The sequence below is a fragment of the Myotis myotis genome, unplaced genomic scaffold, assembly GCF_014108235.1.
Source record: "Myotis myotis isolate mMyoMyo1 unplaced genomic scaffold, mMyoMyo1.p scaffold_m19_p_2, whole genome shotgun sequence".
NCBI classification, from domain to species: Eukaryota; Metazoa; Chordata; class Mammalia; order Chiroptera; family Vespertilionidae; genus Myotis; species Myotis myotis.
Genome location: NW_023416324.1, coordinates 114,536,023 through 114,555,384, shown reverse-complemented (window position 1 = coordinate 114,555,384; position 19,362 = coordinate 114,536,023). Strand labels below are relative to the sequence as shown.

Sequence of the window (19,362 nt, the reverse complement as noted above, 5' to 3'; positions counted from 1 at the left end):
TGATGATAGATTGCAGCAGTGGTGACTGTCTGGGTGGTGCAGGCTGCATCACAATGGCTGAAATTAAAAAGATTGATAATACCAAGTGTTGGTGAACATGGACAGCAAACATGTCAATCCTGCCGTGAGTTTGACGTGCTGGACAAACTGTCATACACTGTTGGTAAAAATGTGTCATGATATAACCACTTTGGAAAACTGGGAATTTCTAATGAATTTCAGTATATACGATGCTATGACTTAGCATTTGCACTCTTAGGTATAGTCCCTTGAGAAAGGAATGCATAGTAGCTTTATTGGTAATAAAAACTGTAAAAAAACCCCACAAGTATTCATAAGAGCAGAATAGGAAACAGTGGTGGATGTTCACTCAGTGGAATTCTGAACAACATAATGGAAAACATTTTTCTGGTACTTGAAAGAATGTGCAGGAATCGCCAAAGCAACATGTTGAGTGAAAGAAACTTGACATAGAAGAATAATTGCCATCTAACTTAGAAGTCAGAATGGTGACTCTGGGAGATGGAGGAGACACTGCTGGCTAAAAAGGGCATGAGAGAATATTCTGGAATAATGGAAATTTCTATATCCTGATCTGAGTGTTAGTCACATGGTTATGCACATATGTAAAAAAATGTCACTGATATACATATTTAAGATTTTTATGTCTTTATTATCTCAATAAACTATTCTTACCAAGAAAAAAAGTATTTAGCTATGTTAATTGCGTATCAATATACAGAAATTAGATTTCTACATATAAGAATGAATGAGAAGGTGAAATTTTAAAAAGCTTTCATCTATAACACAAAACTATTAAAGACTAGGAATAAGTTTAATAAAAATGTGCAAGAATTACCAAGAAGAATATTATATTAGAGGCCCAGTGCACAAACTCGTGCACGGGTGGGGTCCGGCCTGCCTGCCCCAATGGGGGCCAGTTGGGGCTGAGCTGGTGTGGGAGAGGGGCCATAGGTGATTGGCCAGCAGGGCTGGCCGGGGAGAGGGGCCTTGGGAGGTTGTGGGGGCCAGTTGGCCACTGCAGTGCACGTCGTAGTGACTGGTCATTCTGGTTGTTCTGTCATTCCGTCCTTCCGGTCACTTGGCTTTTATATACATGGAGATGTCATTGAGACAGATTAATGAGTAATATCTCCTTAAGTTGACTTAGATTTAGTGTGATCCCAATAAAAATACCAATGATTTTTTTTTTTAAGGAAATGAACATGATGATTTCTCCCTCCCTCTTATCTCCCTCCCTTCCCCCCTCCCTCCTTCTTTTTTTTTTTTTTTTTTTTTAGTGTACAGCTTAAATGAAATGCCTGTTTCCTCAAAGTGGACTTAGATGATCTAAATGGGTTGTTTTCAACATTACTGCTATAATGCAATTTAAATAACAGTACGAAAAAAAAGAAAACAAGCAAAAATAATGACCCACAATCAGTACCACGAATTTTTAATGGGAAGATGAACATTTACCATAAGTCGATGCTTTAAACATTCATTGTGATGTGTGGAAGAGAAGACACAGCATCTTTTTATCTGTTTGTATTACTGGTTGCCATGGTCATGACCAGTGGTGGGAAGATAAGAAAGCCTGTGAAGTGTAGTGGGGGTTGGGTTTTGATTTCTGGCTCTAGGGGTTGCCTTTTGTCATGTTACATTTTGGTCTAGCTATTTCTGAGCTATTTGAAATTTGCAAATTTGTTTTGTTGTTGTGTTTTGTCTACCCTCTCCCTCCCTTCTGTCTCTACTGGCAACCATAATACTTGGAATGCAGCTGTTGCATACTTTAAACTTTAAAGCCTGTGTAGTACCACTGGCTTTACTTTGTGAGTCTAGGAATTTGGTTTTATAGAAAGTTTATGTTTGATATGCCAGTACTGGATTAGAGAAAGGAATACAAGTTTGGGAATAGAGTAGTCTTTGGGTTACAGGTTGGGCTTTTGCTTTGTTTTTATATCTTAGGCAACTTTGAGAAGCAATGGGCATGTATCTCTTGAGCCCAAATCAGTTATAACAGTTTGTATCTAATTTTATTCTATAATGAAAGGGGGATGGTATCTTTCCCTTCCAACTTTCTCTGTGGAGTAATAATACAAATAGCACAGGCAAAGCTGCTTTTGCCTAGAAAGTACATTTGAGGCAGTACATTCCCCCAAGTCCTGTCAGGGGAGAGAGTAGGCAAAGGAACTAAAAAGCTTTCATTATCTAATTACATTGAGGTAGTATTTACATTACACTATTTGTATGAACACATACAAATGAAGAGGTGTATTTTTTTGGTGGAAGATGGGCAGCAGAGGAGGGTGAGGGAATTGCTATATGGAAACAGTAAAAAACAAAAACCTCCCTGGGTTTTAATAATCTTAACCAGATGTGGAATAAGAAGAATAGCATTATCTCAGTGCAGTCTAGATGTAAACTTGGGTTGGGTTGTTGACACTTATGGGGAACATGAAACCTAATTTTATTCAGTCTGGTCTTGAGGCTGAATCTCATTTTTTAATTTTGTGACATATATGGATTTTAATTTTTTGTAGATTAGGTGTATTTTTTAGATATTAGGTATTCTCAAGTTTCCCATAAGTAATGTCTGTGTAACTCATTGCCTAGTCATTATGGTAAATGTGATCTGGCCTGTTGGCATTATCAAGAAGGGATCGTTTCTTACTAGTATTTTATTGTAATTAGTCGTTAAAAATGTATAATGGTAGAGGCTCACCCATTAGATTTAGGATTGAGTGTAATGCTCCTAGACTTTTTACTAGCTTATGCTTTAAAAATAAACTCTAGGATCCTCTCTTTAAGTGGTTATTGTACATATCAACAAGGACACGTACAGTTGCTAGGTGTCTCTCCATAGCTTATGTGTGACCACTGGTGCTAATTTCTTCTTTCCTGTGTGAGGTATTGCTGTGAGTTTTCCCAGAACTCATTGCATCTTTTATTAGTTCATTCATCTCTAATTACCAAGATAGAAATAAGTTTTCTTTATTTATACTTCTAAATATACATATGGATTACAAAGAGAAAATATTTTCAAAAGAAATCACTCCCGTTTATAAGTCAGTAAAAATTCAATATATCTTCTTATGTCCAGCAGTCTTTTGTGTCATATTTATGTTTTGTATGCTATGCATTAACTTTTCTCTGTTGAGTATAAATTAGTTACCTTGTACAAATGCAGTTTGTTCCAGTTGATTGTTGTTATTGTGCTATATTGTGCCGACCTGTCCAACTTGAACAGTAGGAAGTCTCAATTGGCTCTTTGACTTTTTATCTCTCCTTGAAAGGTATGCTGAAATACCTTCTAAGGAGTTATGGTACCTTTTATTGGTAGTTTGAGAAAAAGCCTCTAGTAGCCTCGGTTGCAATCAAAAGGTAATTATTAGGCAAAGTGTGCTGCAAATGTTTGATCACTTGTAATAGTGACAGAGGTGTGAACTGTTTATTTTTAAAGATGTGAGTTTATGTTGCTCTTCATATTTTAAAATATGTTGTTACCTGCTTTTTAAAACCTATTCCCAAATAAAAATTTTATTTTATATTCACATAAGTTATTTTAAGTAATAACTTGGAATCGTACTACATTGTATCTAATATCATGTTGTTAATAATGCTGTTGGAGTAATCATTTCTTTTTCCCCCACAATTAAGGAATATAGCTATATTATTTTGAAATTAATCTGATAGAGTAAAATCTTTAGGATAAAGATGGTGAACTCAAAAAGTTAGAAAAGCTCATTCTTGCTGAGGTTTTTGTAATGAGCAAAATAGGATAAGAGAACTGAATATTATTTATGCTTATTTGGAATAGTAATGCATGTCTTGAGCAGGCATTATGCTTGTTAGTTCATATGTGGGAACTAGGGTTTCCCAACATGTTGTTGCAAGAGCAAAGTAGCATTGCTTTTGCCATGTTTAGGTATGTTTAAGATATTCTGTAGGTGAGCTTATTTTGAAGAGGTTCATATTTTATTATTCTGATACGTAGATATTTATTTCACTGGAATTTTCCATAGGCAAACTTCTGGGTGAAGAAGTGAATACATAAATATTCTTTTCCTTTATTTGGCTGTCATAGAGTCAGATCTCTAGAACTGAAAGGAACCCTAGCACTTACCTTAACATTTTTTTTATAGAAAAGCAAATTAACGGTCAGAGGTGAAAAGTGCATTTGTAGTTTTTACTGTTTTCCTGATGATTCAAAGTAATTGTTATAAAAACTAGTCATTTTGTTACATTGCAAGTATGTACTTTAAAGCAATGATTTCTCAAAACTTATCTCAGTCCTTTCTATAGTCCTGCCACTAAGCCTTTAATTTGTTGAAACATAATTTAACATATTTTGTATTAAAAACATTTTATTTGAAATTTCCTGTTTCTTAGAAAAAAGGCTGCATGTCTTGATTCTTTACCACTGCTATGTTTTTAAAGAACACTAACCTCTGCTTGATTTAAAGATAGCCCTAAGTAGTACTTCCCCAAATACATTATCTAGAGATTAAGTAATTAAAATCTTTAATTAATGCTATTTCCTAGAGTACAGCACTGAATTATAACTGTTCTTTTTTTTGTGTGTGTGTGTGTGTGTTTTACTATTTTCTCCCATTGCTTAAGAGTTCTTGAAGCCAGCATAGCAGAAAACAAAGCATGTTTAAAGAGGACACCTACAGAAGTGTGGAGGGATTCTCGAAACCCTTATGATAGAAAAAGGCAGGACAGAGCTCCTGTTGGATTAAAGAATGTTGGCAACACTTGCTGGTTTAGTGCTGTTATTCAGGTAAGGATATTATGCAGATCTTATTTGCTGGGCATGATAGCAGTGGAGAGTGGGTTGGACTTGGGTTTCTTTTAAGTTGTGTACTTGAAACAGAACTGCAGGCAAGGTTTTAATGTGATTTTCTGTCCGATGAACTAGTGTGGAGATTGCAACATTCCTCAACCTCCTCTGTTCCTCAGTCCCAGGATGGAGTTTTAATGGGAGAGCATTACCTATACCTTCTTTGGGATTATTTTGAATTAATTTATTATTTGAAACTAATTTCTTCTCCCTCCCTGCTGTTAGGAATTATTGTCAGAGTGGAAAGAAAATATTTCTGAATGTATTTCCCTGCAATTTTAGGAAAGATGTAACCAAGATATGAAACCAGAACTAGTTTTTATTTGTGTATGTCCATTAGATCAGATTTACTTGTATATACTAGAAAATGTTTTTCATAGAATCATAGTCTTTTAGACACTATTTTAATGAAATAGGGCATTTTATTTATTTGAGGAGGGTATAGATTTTAAAACATTTTTTTTTTCTAACTTGGAAAGTCCTTAGTGAAATGTTTCCTGAGCCCCTTATTCTAAAATGAAAAATGTTTGTATGCGTAGATATCCATCCTCTTCTTAATCTTGAATAGTTTGCTTTAATTTTTATATCATAAGACTATTATCTCTCAGATTTCAAAACCTTGAAGAATCTCCATAAATGAAATAATCTATGAATAATAACATTTTCTTAATTTTTATTACCCTTTACAAAAATTCATTAATATTTTGTGTTTATTTTCCTAATGCAGTTGAATTGTAGCTTATTTATTTCATGTTCCTGATGTTTCATGTTAAAGCAAGTAACTAGTTTTAACATTTTCTCTAGGATTTTAATTGTGTTTTCTAGACAATTAATATGTACTTTTAACTTTTTTTCTACTTCAGTGGTGTAATTTTTTACTCCCACAAACCCCCATCTTTTGCTTCTGGCACATAATGCGGTGCAATTTGATTTCCTTTAGTTTTCTGTATTTATGTCTCATTCTTTATAATATACCATGGTGTATGTTCGTTACTAACTAATATGCTACTTTGTTTTCCAGGCTATTAAAATGTTAAGGAATACCTGGAGTAACAGTAATACCCTTGTTCCTAGCCTTCTGCATTATATACTCACATGCCAACAATATCTACAATTTTATTTGCTATTTTATAGTCTCTTAGAACAGACTATCTTGCTTTCCTTTCTAGCGCTGTTAGTAAGGCTTTTACCTTTCACTGTCTAATTTAAATAATTTGGACATTTTAAAATATGGAGCATAGTTTTAAGGCTGTGCTCTGAGGGTTCATGAATATGCTTTGCTGCCATAATTTAGACAAGTAAATGCTATTTCTGCACTATTATGGCCAATAAATGAGGTGCATTGATTAGAAGCTTTTAAAAAACTGGAAGAAAGAAAAAACTTTCAAATAAATATTTATTATTTAGAATAGGCGCTCTTTATTTCTCCACACCATACTGTAAGAAAACCCCACTGAAATGTAATTAATTTAATATTAATAGATTTGAGGATAACCACTCTTTGTTTTCATAGGATAAACTTCTCTCAGTATCTTAGTTCAAATGTGGAAGAATTGTTCATCTATTTCTACTTTAAGTGGTGTTTGCTGACCTTAGCTTTTGCTTTACATCTCAAATTTTTGGAGTTTCTTTAGTTGGGATGAGGAAAGGACTAAAAAAATTATTTGTCCTTTTTAACAAAGTTGAAGTAATTTTACTAATTTTAAATTTTTTCTGCTGCCTAACTGGTAACATGGCTTTACCACACTCCTAACATAGGCAAGTATAGGACACTTGGGATTATTATTTATTATTATTATTTTGGAGAAATTGAGACACCCAGAAGTAACAGCTAACCTTGAAAAAGTTGAGTTATAATGAAGTATTAAGATACTAATTTTGGGCAGTATAGTAAAACATTAAGCTTTAGCTTTGGGAAATTATGGATGAAAAAAGAACTTTGTCTAAAGATTATTTCAACTTTTGTTTTTTACTGTTATTTTAAAGTCTATCCTGTTCTAAGTAGCTTTTCATTTCACCATACTCATATATCATGTAGTTCCTGGTTGACTAAAATGCAAACATCCTGAAGGCAGAGAGCACATCTTCTAGATTATTCTGTATAGTCTGACACCTTGAAGTAGCTCCTTATGTAATCATTGAATGAGTGAATAAAGGAACCAAAAAGGAGCAAATATAAATTATGGAGGAATTGAAGACTTAGGAAGCTTCTATCACCCTAATGATGTATGGGATTGAAAAGATGCTGCAGGTTTTCAAAAAAATTCAGTATATAATTTAACATATTTATTCACATCACTTGTTCATGTCTCTTTAATTTTCCTCAAAGAATCCAAATACGTAGTTCAATGAGAAAACCAAGAATTTCATAGCAGTAATCTGCCCTAAACCTCCCTGATGATAGTCCTGTGGCAACTACAACCAGTTCTAGCTTTTTCTCCTATTATCTTCATTTTTATAAATGACATGCCATGCCTTCCTGCTGAGGGAAGTGAGGATTTAGCACTTTCATTTCACTTGTCTAGAATCACCATTTCTTCCATCCACCAGCATAGTGGTAGCTCAACCAAAAAAAAAAAAAAAAAAAAAAAAAGATTGTAGTAAGAGTCTGCATTCCCATGGCTTTGTGAATGCTGCAGCGATTCACTAGGACTTGCCTCTCTGTAACCCTTGTTTTCCTGGGCCTGCCACTTGTTTTTCTGCCTATTTTCTATATACCTATTCTCAATAGTTTCCAGATGCTCCAACATCTCTGTTATCATCTTATCAGTAATATGTTCTATATGCTCAAACATATTAGCTCAATGTTTTTAAATTAAATCTTTATTATTCAGATTATTACATTTGTTCCTCTTTTCCCCCCCATAACTCCCCTCCTCCCAGTTCCTACCCCACCCTCCACCCTCACTCCCCACCCACTGTCCTCATCCATAGGTGCACGATTTTTGTCCAGTCTCTTCCCCCATCCCCCACACCCCTTTCCCCCCCAAGAATAGTCAGTCCATTCCCTTTCTTCGTCCCTGATTCTATTATAATCACCAGTTCATTCTGTTCATCAGATTATTTATTCACTTGATTCTTAGATTCACTTGTTGATGGATGCATATTTGTTGTTCTTAATTTGTATCTTTACCTTTTTCTTCTTCCTCCTCTTCTTAAAGGATACCTTTCAGCATTTCATATAATACTGGTTCGGTGGTGATGAACTCCTTTAGCTTTTCCTTATCTGTGAAGCTCTTTATCTGACCTTCAATTCTGAATGATAGCTTTGCTGGATAAAGTAATCTTGGTTGTAGGTTCTTGGCATTCATCACTTTGAATATTTCTTGCCACTCCCTTCTGGCCTGCAAAGTTTCTGTTGAGAAATCAGCTGACAGTTGTATGGGTATTCCCTTGTAGGTAACTGAGTTTCTTTCTCTTGCTGCTTTTAAGATTCTCTCTTTGTCTTTTGCTCTTGGAATTTTAATTATGATGTGTCTTGGTATGGCCCTCTTGGGATTCCTTTTGTTTGGGGTTCTCTGCACTTCCTGGACTTGTAAGTCTATTTCTTTCACCAGGTAGGGGAAGTTTTCTGTCATTATTTCTTCAAATAGGTTTTCAATATCTTGCTCTCTCTCATCTTCTGGCACCCCTATAATTCTGATGTTGGTACGCTTGAAGCTGTCCCAGAGGCTTCTTACACTATTTTCGTATTCTTTTTTCATTTTGCTTTTCTGGTTGGGTGTTTTTTGCTTCTTTGCATTTCAAATCTTTGACTTGATTCTTGCGCTCCTCTGGTCTGCTTTTGGGAGTCTGTATAATATTCTTTATTTCAGTCAGTGTATGCTTAATTTCTAGTTGGTTCTTTATCACAACATCGAGGGTCTCATTAGATTTCTTGTACATCTCATTAAGTTTATCGGCAGTCTCTAGAAGACTCTTGAAAGACCTCAAAAGTGTGGTTTTGAATTCTATATCCAGCAGTCTGCTTTCCTCCATTTCTGTCATTTGTGTCCTGTTTCTTTGTCTCGGCATTTTCTATGCTTCGCTGTGTCGATAGAGTGGCTTTCTGTGCTAAGTGTCCCAATTAGTTGAGGTAGACACTCTTGGTGCACTCCCTTGTGGTCTTTGTGTGCAGTCTTGTTGTAGCTAAGCCTTGATTGTTGTAGGTAACACTGGGAGGGATTTGACCTCCAGGCCAGTTGGCTGTGAGAATCAGCTGTGTCTGCAGTGGGAGAACTTCTGTCCTGGATCTCTAGGGCGGCGCTAATCTAGCCTCTGCCTGAGGCTAACCAGCAAATGCCTCCATGCAAGGCTTGGGCGGGGTGGGTCCCAGGGGATCAATAGGGCAGGTGGAGCGAGCAGTTATGGCTGCTCTCAGTCCCGTCCCCAGAGGCTCTGCCTCTCAGTGTCCCAGCAACTGCTGCAAGTACCTCAGAGAGAAAGCTGCCCTTGAGTTCCCACCGATGCCAGACAGTCCTGCTTCTCCCGTTTGAGTCTGGGTTCCCAGAGACTCGCCCGGAACTGGAGCTCAGAGCCTGAGACTCCCTCCTGATTGAAACAGACAACCTTCCCCTCAGCCGCCAGCCCGCTCCGCACACACCTTTGTATTTTACTTCAGCACTGTGCCTCCTCTGAGTCTCGGTATGCTTTTCTCTTTCCTTCTAGTTGTAGAATTTCCCCTCAGCCAGCCTTCCTGTGGTTCTGGGTGATGTCCGTTCTGTCTTTTAGTTGTATTTTTGAAGTGGTTGTGCGAGGCAGCAATCTCCGGTGTTTACCTATGCCGCCATCTTGGTTTCTCTCCAAACATATTGGCTTAATTTTTGTTGAGTGCTTTACCACAGAAGATTTCTCACCTCAATATCAGACTGGATTCTGAATCAGTGTGTTGTAAGCATGGTCGCTAGCCTTCTTGGACTGGGGGAGAATCAGTTGGGAGTCTGTATGTTTTTACTTACTACTCCTATGTATTTATAGCTCTGAATCTCATGCCATTTTTCTATCCTTATACACAATATGACTGATTTTTCTGAACCTGAGTCAGTTAAGTCAATAATATTCAAAGACTAAATTTCTTATATTCCAAAGAAGGAGATAGTTGTTGTCTGGATGAATATAAGGCAGTGATGGCGAACCTTTTGAGCTTGGCATGTCAGCATTTTGAAAAACCCTAAAATTTATATAGAAATTTTATAATATTTGTCACATATAGAAATTTTTTGATATTTGCAACCATAGTAAAACAAAGACTTATATTTTTGATATTTATTTTATATGTTTAAATGCCATTTAACAAAGAAAAATCAACCAAAAAAATGAGTTCGCGTGTCACCTCTGACACGTGTCATAGGTTCGCCATCACTGACATAGGGATTTAATTGCTCTATATACAGAAGTTATCTTTTAATCATGCCATCAGCTTTCAATTCCTACCTTACCTTGAAATTTATATGATACTAGAGGTCTGGTGCACAAAATTTGTGCTTGGGGGGGCGTCCTTCAGCTTGGCCTGCATCCTCTTCAATCGGGAACTCCATGAGGGATGTCCTACTGCCATCACTAAACAGGCATTTGGACATGCCTCTCACAATCCAGGACTGCTGTCCCCTAACTGCTCACCTGCCTGATCACCCCTAACTCCTCTGCCTGCCTGCCGGATTGGCCCTAACCACCTCTGCCTGCCTGCCGGATCACCCCTAACTGCTCCCCTGCTGGCCGGATTGCCCCTAACCGCCTCTGCTTCAGCCCTGCACCCAGGACCCAGGATTCCCTCCTCCAGCCAGCCACAGGCACCTTGGACCCGGGCCAGCTTCACCTGGATCGGCTGCAGCTGCAGGGGACTGTGGGTGGGCCGCTTTCCATGGGCTGCAGCCGCAGGCGCCTGGGACTGTGGGGCAGGTGGCTTCTCCATCTCCCGGGCCTCAGCCACAGGCACTGGCATCTGGGACTGTGGGGCGGGTGGCTTCTCTGTCTACCGGCCGCAGGTGCTGGCACCCAGGACCGCAGGGTGGGTGGATTCGCCCAGGCCCAGCTTTGTCAGGAAGGATGTCCGAATGGTTGTCCAGAAGACATCCGGTCTAATTAGCATATTACCCTTTTATTAGTATAGATACCATTTTTTTTTTAAATCCCCCTAGGAAAGTGTATCTTGCTTCTCCTCAGTATCTCTACTATAGACAGGTTATATGTCCTTTTGTTATTTTGTCATCATCAATGGCTGATATTAGCAGCATATTAGACACACTGAAGAGAATTAGTAAACTGGACAGTTGGGCTGAAGAATACTTTGAGACTAAAGCCTTGAAACACAGATGAGAGGAATTTCCACGTGGTGGGTGGGAACATGGTGAATAGCACTAGCACAGTCCATTTGTGGTTCCAGAGGGAGAGGAAAAAGGGATAGGGAAAAAGCAGTATTTGTGAAGAGACAACAATTCCCAAGCAACAGATTTAGGACACAATAGAAATCAAGTCATAGAAACAAAGAACTCTACACTAAGGCACATCATAATAAAATAGAAACATAATGGATTAGAAGTAGCCAGATGGAAAAGGTATATCACCTTTCATAAAGGAACAAAAATATGGGTGCTAGAGAAAATAACTGTCCATCTAGAATTCTATAACTAGCAAAAATCTTACCAAAATGAAAAGAAAACCATTTCAGTTAAACAGAAGCTGAAATAACTCATCAGCAGCAGATTCACACCAGAGAAGATGCTTCTGTCTTTTCAGGGAGAAGGGCATAGTTCTCCAGTGGGAGCTCAGAGCCCAGAAGCAGGATTGGGATTCTTTTCATTTATCAGTATTCTCTTTCCTATTTAAATTCTTCATAAGAACAGTCTATATTTTGTCTCCCTTACTTATATCCCATTTCTAGCAGTATTCATTGCTGCTATTTTTATTGTACTGTTCTACTGAAAAGTGACTTCCCAAATGCCAAATCCAAAGGTTACTGTATTTTTTCATGTATAAGATACTGTTTTTTTCTAAAATCATTAGACTGAAAATTGAGGGGTGTCCTATACACAGAAGTCAGCTGAGGAGGGTGCAACAGGGGTGTGTAGCTAGTCTTTGCTGCCTGTCTTTCTTTGTATCTGGCATGCAGTGGGTGGATACTCCATAAACATTTGTTGAATGGATGCATAAGTGAATTATCTCATATGTGCATATTGTTTAGTTAAGAAATATTTCTAGATCACAAGATAAAATGTTTTCCAACAGTTTCTATTAGTAAATTTATGGTTTTACCTTTCATATTTATGTCTTTGACCCAAATGTATATTTATATATCTGTAACTACTACAGTGGGCCACTTTTCTCTACAGCCAACTATCAAAGAAAACCCCGTTATTTTCTTATTGATTTGTGGTGTCTCCTTTATCTTTTAACAAGTTGGTAACTTGTCTTTACTTAGATTTAATACATTATCACCTCCTGTACAGTGACTTTCAAACTTTATAAACTGAGACTCACAGAAAGGAGTACATTCTACTTTGTAAAACACTTTACACGTATACATGCATGTACAAAATCTACAATGAAACTTTACAAACAGTACTCTGTGGTGAATTTACTGTGTATGAATATGCTCTGAGATTTTACATTGTATTTCATTTCTTATTTTTTAAACAAATGTTTATTATGATGACTGTGGATTATAAGCTATAGTTTATATAGCTTTCATTATACTCTGTGAAGAATACTGCTATATCTTAGAGTCACATTTATATTGTTACAATTATTTATCTTCCTTCTAGGTTATGTGTCTCCTTGAGCATAGAGATAATATGTAATTTCTTTTTATGTCTCCATCACCAGGCATCTGACCCATAAATTTACCTGTACTATATTTTTGTAGAATTAATACCTCTAGATAACTTATAGTAAACATAATATGTCTAAAAAGTTCTAGACCAGCGGTTCTCTACCTGTGGGTCGCGACCATTTGGGGGTCGAACGACCCTTTCACAGGGGTCGCCTAAGACCATTGGAAAACACATATATAATTACATATTGTTTTTGTGATTAATCACTATGCTTTAATCATGTTCAATTTGTAACAATGAAATTGGGGCTCACCACAACATGAGGAACTGTATTAAAGGGTTGTGGCATTAGGAAGGTTGAGAACCACTGTTCTAGACTTTGCTTTTGTATACCTTTTATTTTGAGGAAACTACATATTAGACACAGTGTAACAGAAACAAAGAGAGCTTTTAATATAATATATAGTATGTATGTTTGAGTTGTCCATGTATAATTTTAACTTTTCAGTATTATAAATAATTGTTAATGATCAAGAACAGCATGTCCAAATATAAGTAATTTGACTTTTTCTCAGAGGAATAATAGGCCTTCTTGCACCAATTGCAATAATTCTGTGATGAAGTGCATAGTTGTCAAAAATAAACCTCTGAAACACATTCTATTTTTACTGTTCTGTTAATAGAATTTTTCCTTATGTTTCTTAAATTGTTCTTTTTCAGTCATTATTTAATCTTTTGGAATTTAGAAGATTAGTTCTGAATTACAAGCCTCCGTCAAATGCTCAAGATTTACCTCGAAATCAAAAGGTAAAATTAAGCAGAGGTTCTTAATTTTTAATTTGTGTTTATTTTGGGGGCATTTGCCTCTCATCAAATCTTAAACCAGTGTCAAATTTGAATGTCAACTCATTAATTTCATTCACTACTACAGTTACTTTCAGTTCTTTGTCAGTGTATTGTGAATATGAATTTTTCTTCACCTGTGTGACAGTATTATTCCAATTTTTTGTGTAAGTTTACTAATTGCTTTTTCTTTTGGACTGTCCAATTTCAGTAAACTTTATAGGCTGCAATGTACAATTCAAGAACTTTCCTTATCTCCTGAAAAATTCTGTTGAAATCAAAAGTTTTTTCTGTAGATCATCCCTTTAAAAGCTTACTTTTGCACTGGCTGTCTTTGCAATGCAAATCTATTTTGGTAGGCAGTATAATGCAAAAGCACAGATACGAGGACCAGGTTGCCTGGTTCTCCTGTGGAGCTAACGCAAGACAGATCATCTTATCTGATCTGTCTCTGTTCAGTTTACTTATCTGAAAAGTGTAAATAATAATGGCAGTTATTTTATCAAGTACTGTGAGAATTAAATAATATAAAACATGTAAAGGGCTTCTAGTACATAGCAAGTACCAGGTGTCAACTGTTAGTTATTGTATTGGTCATAGTAGCTTTTCAAAATATAGGACTGATTTGCATGCAGAAATTCATACTTACTGGGCAAAAATTAATTATGGAGATAATATGCTTGAGTGTAGGTCTTCAGTGATCTTCTCATAAACACATTGTAGCCCTAAAGGGAACTAGTTTTCATTAAAGTGTTGAACTTTGTGTGACCGTTATTAGTAGTAATGATGAATCATTCAGTTACGTTTTTCTTTTAGTGTATAATTTTGAAAACTACTTTTCCTACAAACATATGAAACGTTTATAATGCAAGCTAATGGGAATATAGCTTGACTTATAACCAGTTTTTCAGTCTGTAATCTTTAGATTATAAAGTGTCAGGCTGATAAACAAGCCGTTTTCAAAAGGGAGCTAAGGTCATCTGATAACTCCTCATACCTCCAGAGAAGCTAAATAAACCGCTTGAGTCATCACACTGTTCACATGAAAGTTTGGGATTACTGCTGCCCTTTATCGCAATTTGCTAATTTGAACAGTCCTTTCTTCCAATGTGTCCATTGGAGTGTATTTATAATTTACTTAACATTATTTAAAATTATTACTTCCAGTTACATTTTCATATGTATCTTGACCTTTTCTTTTATGTTCCTAGATTTTAGTGCTTTACAGAGTTTTAACTTCTTTTATTCTTCATAGTGTTGACTCAAATAAGTTACTTTTCTAATCTTGCATAATAGACAATTGTGATATCCATGCTTATATATCAGAGCTAGTTTGGGGGTTGTGAGAATGTTCAACTAAATGCGAGAGAAATACATGAACCAAGTTTTGAGCATCTTTCTAGAAAGATTTATTTCTTGCAGGGGAAGGGTCAGCATATCCAGGTGTTCCTTTAGCTTAAAATATAAAAAGAACTTCTACTTCCATTCAGAAAAGACGCTTATAGAAGAATACCGCAGAATTTTGTAAAAGACTGTTCCACAAATGAGGTATTCTTTAATTTGGCATGGTGACAGCAATACATTCTATATCGACATCTTTGAAGCAAATATGTGGGATTTATAGGTAGTTAACCAACCTCTGATTGGTGCTACATTCAGTTAGGTTATAAAAAACACAGGTTTTTAAAAGGGTGTCAGTGTAACTTTTATCACTTATTATTTAATAATGCATTTATGTGTAGCTCATGCTTGCTGCTACTGAGTTTGAAAACTGTGTTAAGATATAGCTTACCCTGTGATCACTTAAATCAAAGCACAGAGATGCTATTTGCTTAAACTGCTGAGCAGGGTATTTTTATCAGCACTTAGAGGTTGCCAAAAATCATACATATTGAAGTGAGAAAAAGAAATGGAGTCTTTGAAATCAGTTTGTATTTTCGGTAGACTTGGTTGTTTCTAGCAGTTGAAACTAATTTTATGCATTCTTATTTATTTGTACTGTTCAGATTTTAATGTGTAGTAGAACTGTGAAGTATCAGAAATTTAAAGATAGATTCTCACTGTAAACATCTCATCCCTACCCACCTTCACACAAACTGTCATTGGCCTAAGAAGTTACAAACTGACGGCAAAGCATATGTTAACAATTGATACACAAAGATGCATAAGCTCATAACACCTAGAAATCTTTATATAAATAGCTAAAGTTTTATTAATCATAAGGTTACCAGAGGCGCAGTGCACAAAATTCATGCACTGGTAGGGTCTCTAGCAGCTGTTGGCTGTGAGCTAGGTACTCCCTCCCTTCCCCCAGCTGGCTTTGCCCTCTGGTCGAACTCCCAGATAAACTCCCTGTTGAGGGGACAATTTGCATACTATGCTTTTATTATATAGGATATTACTTAAAGTCTTGATTTAAGAAAATTTCCAGATAATATCTCCCCACTTTTCACTACTCACAAGTGAGAAGCATATGGGAAAGGAATGTGTTTAGTTGAACACCCTACTGTATTACTACACAAATACATGAAAGAATTTTGAATTTTACAAATAAAGGAGCCATTCTGGAATTTCTGTCTTTAACCATGATGAGGTAATAGAGACTGGATTTACAAGCCTTTGTATATTTTAGAGGATTCAAAGCATAAAAAGTTTGTGTTCTAACTATAATGAAATTAAGTTAGAAGTTAACAAAAAGATATCCAGAAAATCTCCCCGATAGTTGGAAATTAAATAATATGCCTTTAACCCAAAGGACAAAGGGATAGTTCAGAATACTTTGAACCAGATAAAAATAAAACCTTACATATTAAAATTAGAGGGATGCAGCTAAAAACAAAAGTAATGGTAAGTAGAAAATATATGAATTAAACATCTTATTGGTAAATAAGAGTGGTTTCAAATTAATGACAACAATTTACACATCAAGAACTAGGTGGGGAAAGGCAATTAATTTGAAAGCAGAAGACAAGGAATAATGAAGATGAGAGAATAAATCAATGAAACAAATCAGAAAAATCATAGAGAAAATTAATGGGATTAAAAGCTACTTTATAAGAATATTGGTAAAATTGATGAACTAGGTAGACTGAGTAAGAGAAAAGAAGGAAGAAACAAATCATCAATATAAAGAATAAAAGGGGCATATCAGTACATATTCTATAGATAATTAAAGAGAATAGTGGTATATTATAAACAGATAAATATCCTAAAACACACAAGCTATTGAAGCTCACTGATAAAAAGATAGATAATCTGAGTATCCATATATTACATTAAAAAAAGAATATTTAAAAATAATAGTTGAACAGCCACCAAAAATTTAACAACAAAATCGTTCACTGGTGAGTTATACTAATTATTTAAGAAAGAAATAATACCAGTTCTCTAAATACTTTTCCAGAAAATTGAAGAAGAGATAAAACTTCCCAACTCACTATGAGCGTAGGATTTTCCTGAAACCAAAAGTACAAAAAGAAAACAAAAGAAAACTACAGACCAGTATTTCTCATGAATGTAGAAATAAAAGTTGTAGCAGATTTTGGCAAATTGAATTCTGTGGTATGTATAAAGGATAATACCTTATTGACAGGTGGGGTTTACCCAGGACTACAAGATTGGTTATATGTTCAAAAATCAGTATAATTCACCACATTAACAGAGACTATGGAAGAAAACCATATGATTGTCTTAGTAAATGAAGAAAAAGGGTTTGGCAGAAAGCTAACATTTATTTATTGCAAAATCTCTCAAAACTAGGGATAAAAAGAAACTTTCTTATCCTGATAAAGCTAATTTATGAAAAATATTAAACTAATATAAGACTTAATGGCAGAAGACCAAATGCTTTTCCCCAAAGATGAGAGCAAAGCAAGGATGTCAACCCTAACCACTTATATTAAACATTAGACTAGAGTTTTTAGGTAGTGCTGTAAAGCAAGAAAAAGAAATAAGCATGTAGATTGGAAAATAAAGCTGTTTTTTGCATGTTTATGACTTGTCTCTGTAGAGAATCTCAAGTATTCTACAAAAAAAAAAATGCTTAGAAACAAGAAATGATGATCAAGGTTACATGATACAAAGCAAACATACGAAAATCAATTATATTTCTAAATACTTGCCATACACAATTGGGAGTTTAAATTTTGAAATACTTACATACAATAGCAGAAAATATGTACTTTTAGGGGTAAAATGAACCAAAGATATATATGAAAAACTATAGAATATTACTGAGAGAAATTAGAGAAATAAAAAGATATATATCATGTTCATGGATCAGGGCGTTCAATATTATTAAAGTGTCACTTGTTCTTGATTTAATCTGTGTATTCACTGCAATCCCCATCATAATCCCAAGAGGTTTTTTTCATAGGATTGACAAACTGATTCTAAAATTTATATGGAAAATCAAAATATGTAGAATGGCTATAACAATTTTAAAAAGATAGTGTTGGAGGAGTAATTATCAGGCTACAATGATCAAGAAACTCTGCGATTGGCAAAAACACTGGTCTATATGAAGCTAATGGAGTCAAGAAATAGACCTACATATCTCAGGTGAATTGATTTTAGTCAGTGTTGCCAAAACAATTCAGTGGGCAAAGGAAAATCTTAAACTTACAGTGTCATAGGCAGAAGAATAATCCTCAGTTCTTACAGAATACTAAATTATACAGGTATCCTGCTTTAGAAATCCATAGAGGAATTTTTGCTTTTATGAAAAAAAGTTGTTCCAACAATAATGTACGTCTTTCGTAAAACTGAAGTGGCATAAGTTGAACTTTCAGGAAGCAGAGGATACTGTTCACTACACGTTTTGGCTTAGGAAAAGCTTCATAGAAACACTCTACTTTAGATAGTGTGGGGAACATGTGTATGAAAAAAATATAATGGATTATAGAACTAAAAGCAAGAACTATATATAAAAGTTATTGAAGAAAACATAAGAAAAATTTAGTGTCTTGAGTTTAAAAGATGTCTTAAGTAAGATAACAAAAAGGTACAAATCATAAAAGAAAAAATTGATAAATTAGACTATTAAAATTAAAAACTTGTAATCTTTGAAAATTATATAAAAAGGAAAAGGGAAGCTACAGACTGGAAGAAAATATTAGCAAAACATGTATCACAAAAAGGAATTGTATCTAGAATGTCTTCAGAACTTGTACAAGTCAATAATAAAAGTAACCTATTGTATTGGGAAAAATATTTGAATATATACTTCATCAAATAATATATGTAAATATATGCACATGAAAAAATGCTCAACATTTGGAAAATGCAAAATGAAACTAAAGGTGCTGTATACCCACAAGAAGAACTAAAGTTAAAAATATAACACATATGTAAGTGTTGTAGAATGTGGACCTAGAGCTGTCATTACACTGCCAGTGGGAATATAAAATAGTGCGATGCCTTTGGAAAACAGTTTGGTTTTTTCTTAAAAACACCTACACAATCTAGCTCTTCCCTCTGGGTTTTTACTCAAAAGAAATGAAAGCATATGTTCACACAAAGATATGTGCAGTAATATCCACAGAATCTAGAACAGGTTAATGGATAAATAAATGTGGTATATCTACACAATGGAAGACCACTGAGCAATAAAATGGAATGAATTATTATTAATATGCACAGTCATGAATGAACCTCAAAATAATTATGCCTATTATAAGAAACCAGACTAAAACAAGTACATAGTGTATGATTTGATTTATATAAATTTCTAGAAAAGGGACCATGTTTGCCTGGGATGATTAGGAAGAGGAATGAGGGATGAAGAACCTTTGGGGCATGATGGATAGGTACGTTATCTTGATTGTGGTGATGCTTTCGTGAATATATATTACTGAAGCTCAAAAAATTGTACACTTTATACTATACAGCACAGTTTATACCAGTTATACCTTGATAAATGTGTTT

At 35.2% G+C, this 19,362-nt stretch overlaps 1 protein-coding gene across 21 annotated transcripts in view; it reads left to right on the top strand.

Annotated features, from left to right (window-relative positions):
* The window catches only part of USP25 (ubiquitin specific peptidase 25), a 163,351-nt gene that overhangs the window by 40,237 nt on the left and 103,752 nt on the right, over nucleotides 1-19,362 (top strand). For 18 of the 21 annotated variants that reach the window (XR_004973995.1, XR_004973994.1, XR_004973993.1 and 15 more), the window contains 2 exons: nucleotides 4,624-4,786; nucleotides 13,315-13,401. Coding sequence is in view for 15 of the 21 variants with exons in the window: in XM_036349165.1 (XP_036205058.1) it covers nucleotides 4,624-4,786; nucleotides 13,315-13,401 (250 nt within the window). In the remaining 6 variants the exon portion in view is untranslated. Of the gene's footprint in view, nucleotides 1-4,623; nucleotides 4,787-13,314; nucleotides 13,402-16,840; nucleotides 16,999-19,169; nucleotides 19,245-19,362 lie in introns of those variants that run through there. The other 3 variants (XM_036349170.1, XM_036349176.1, XM_036349175.1) reach the window with 3 other exon arrangements.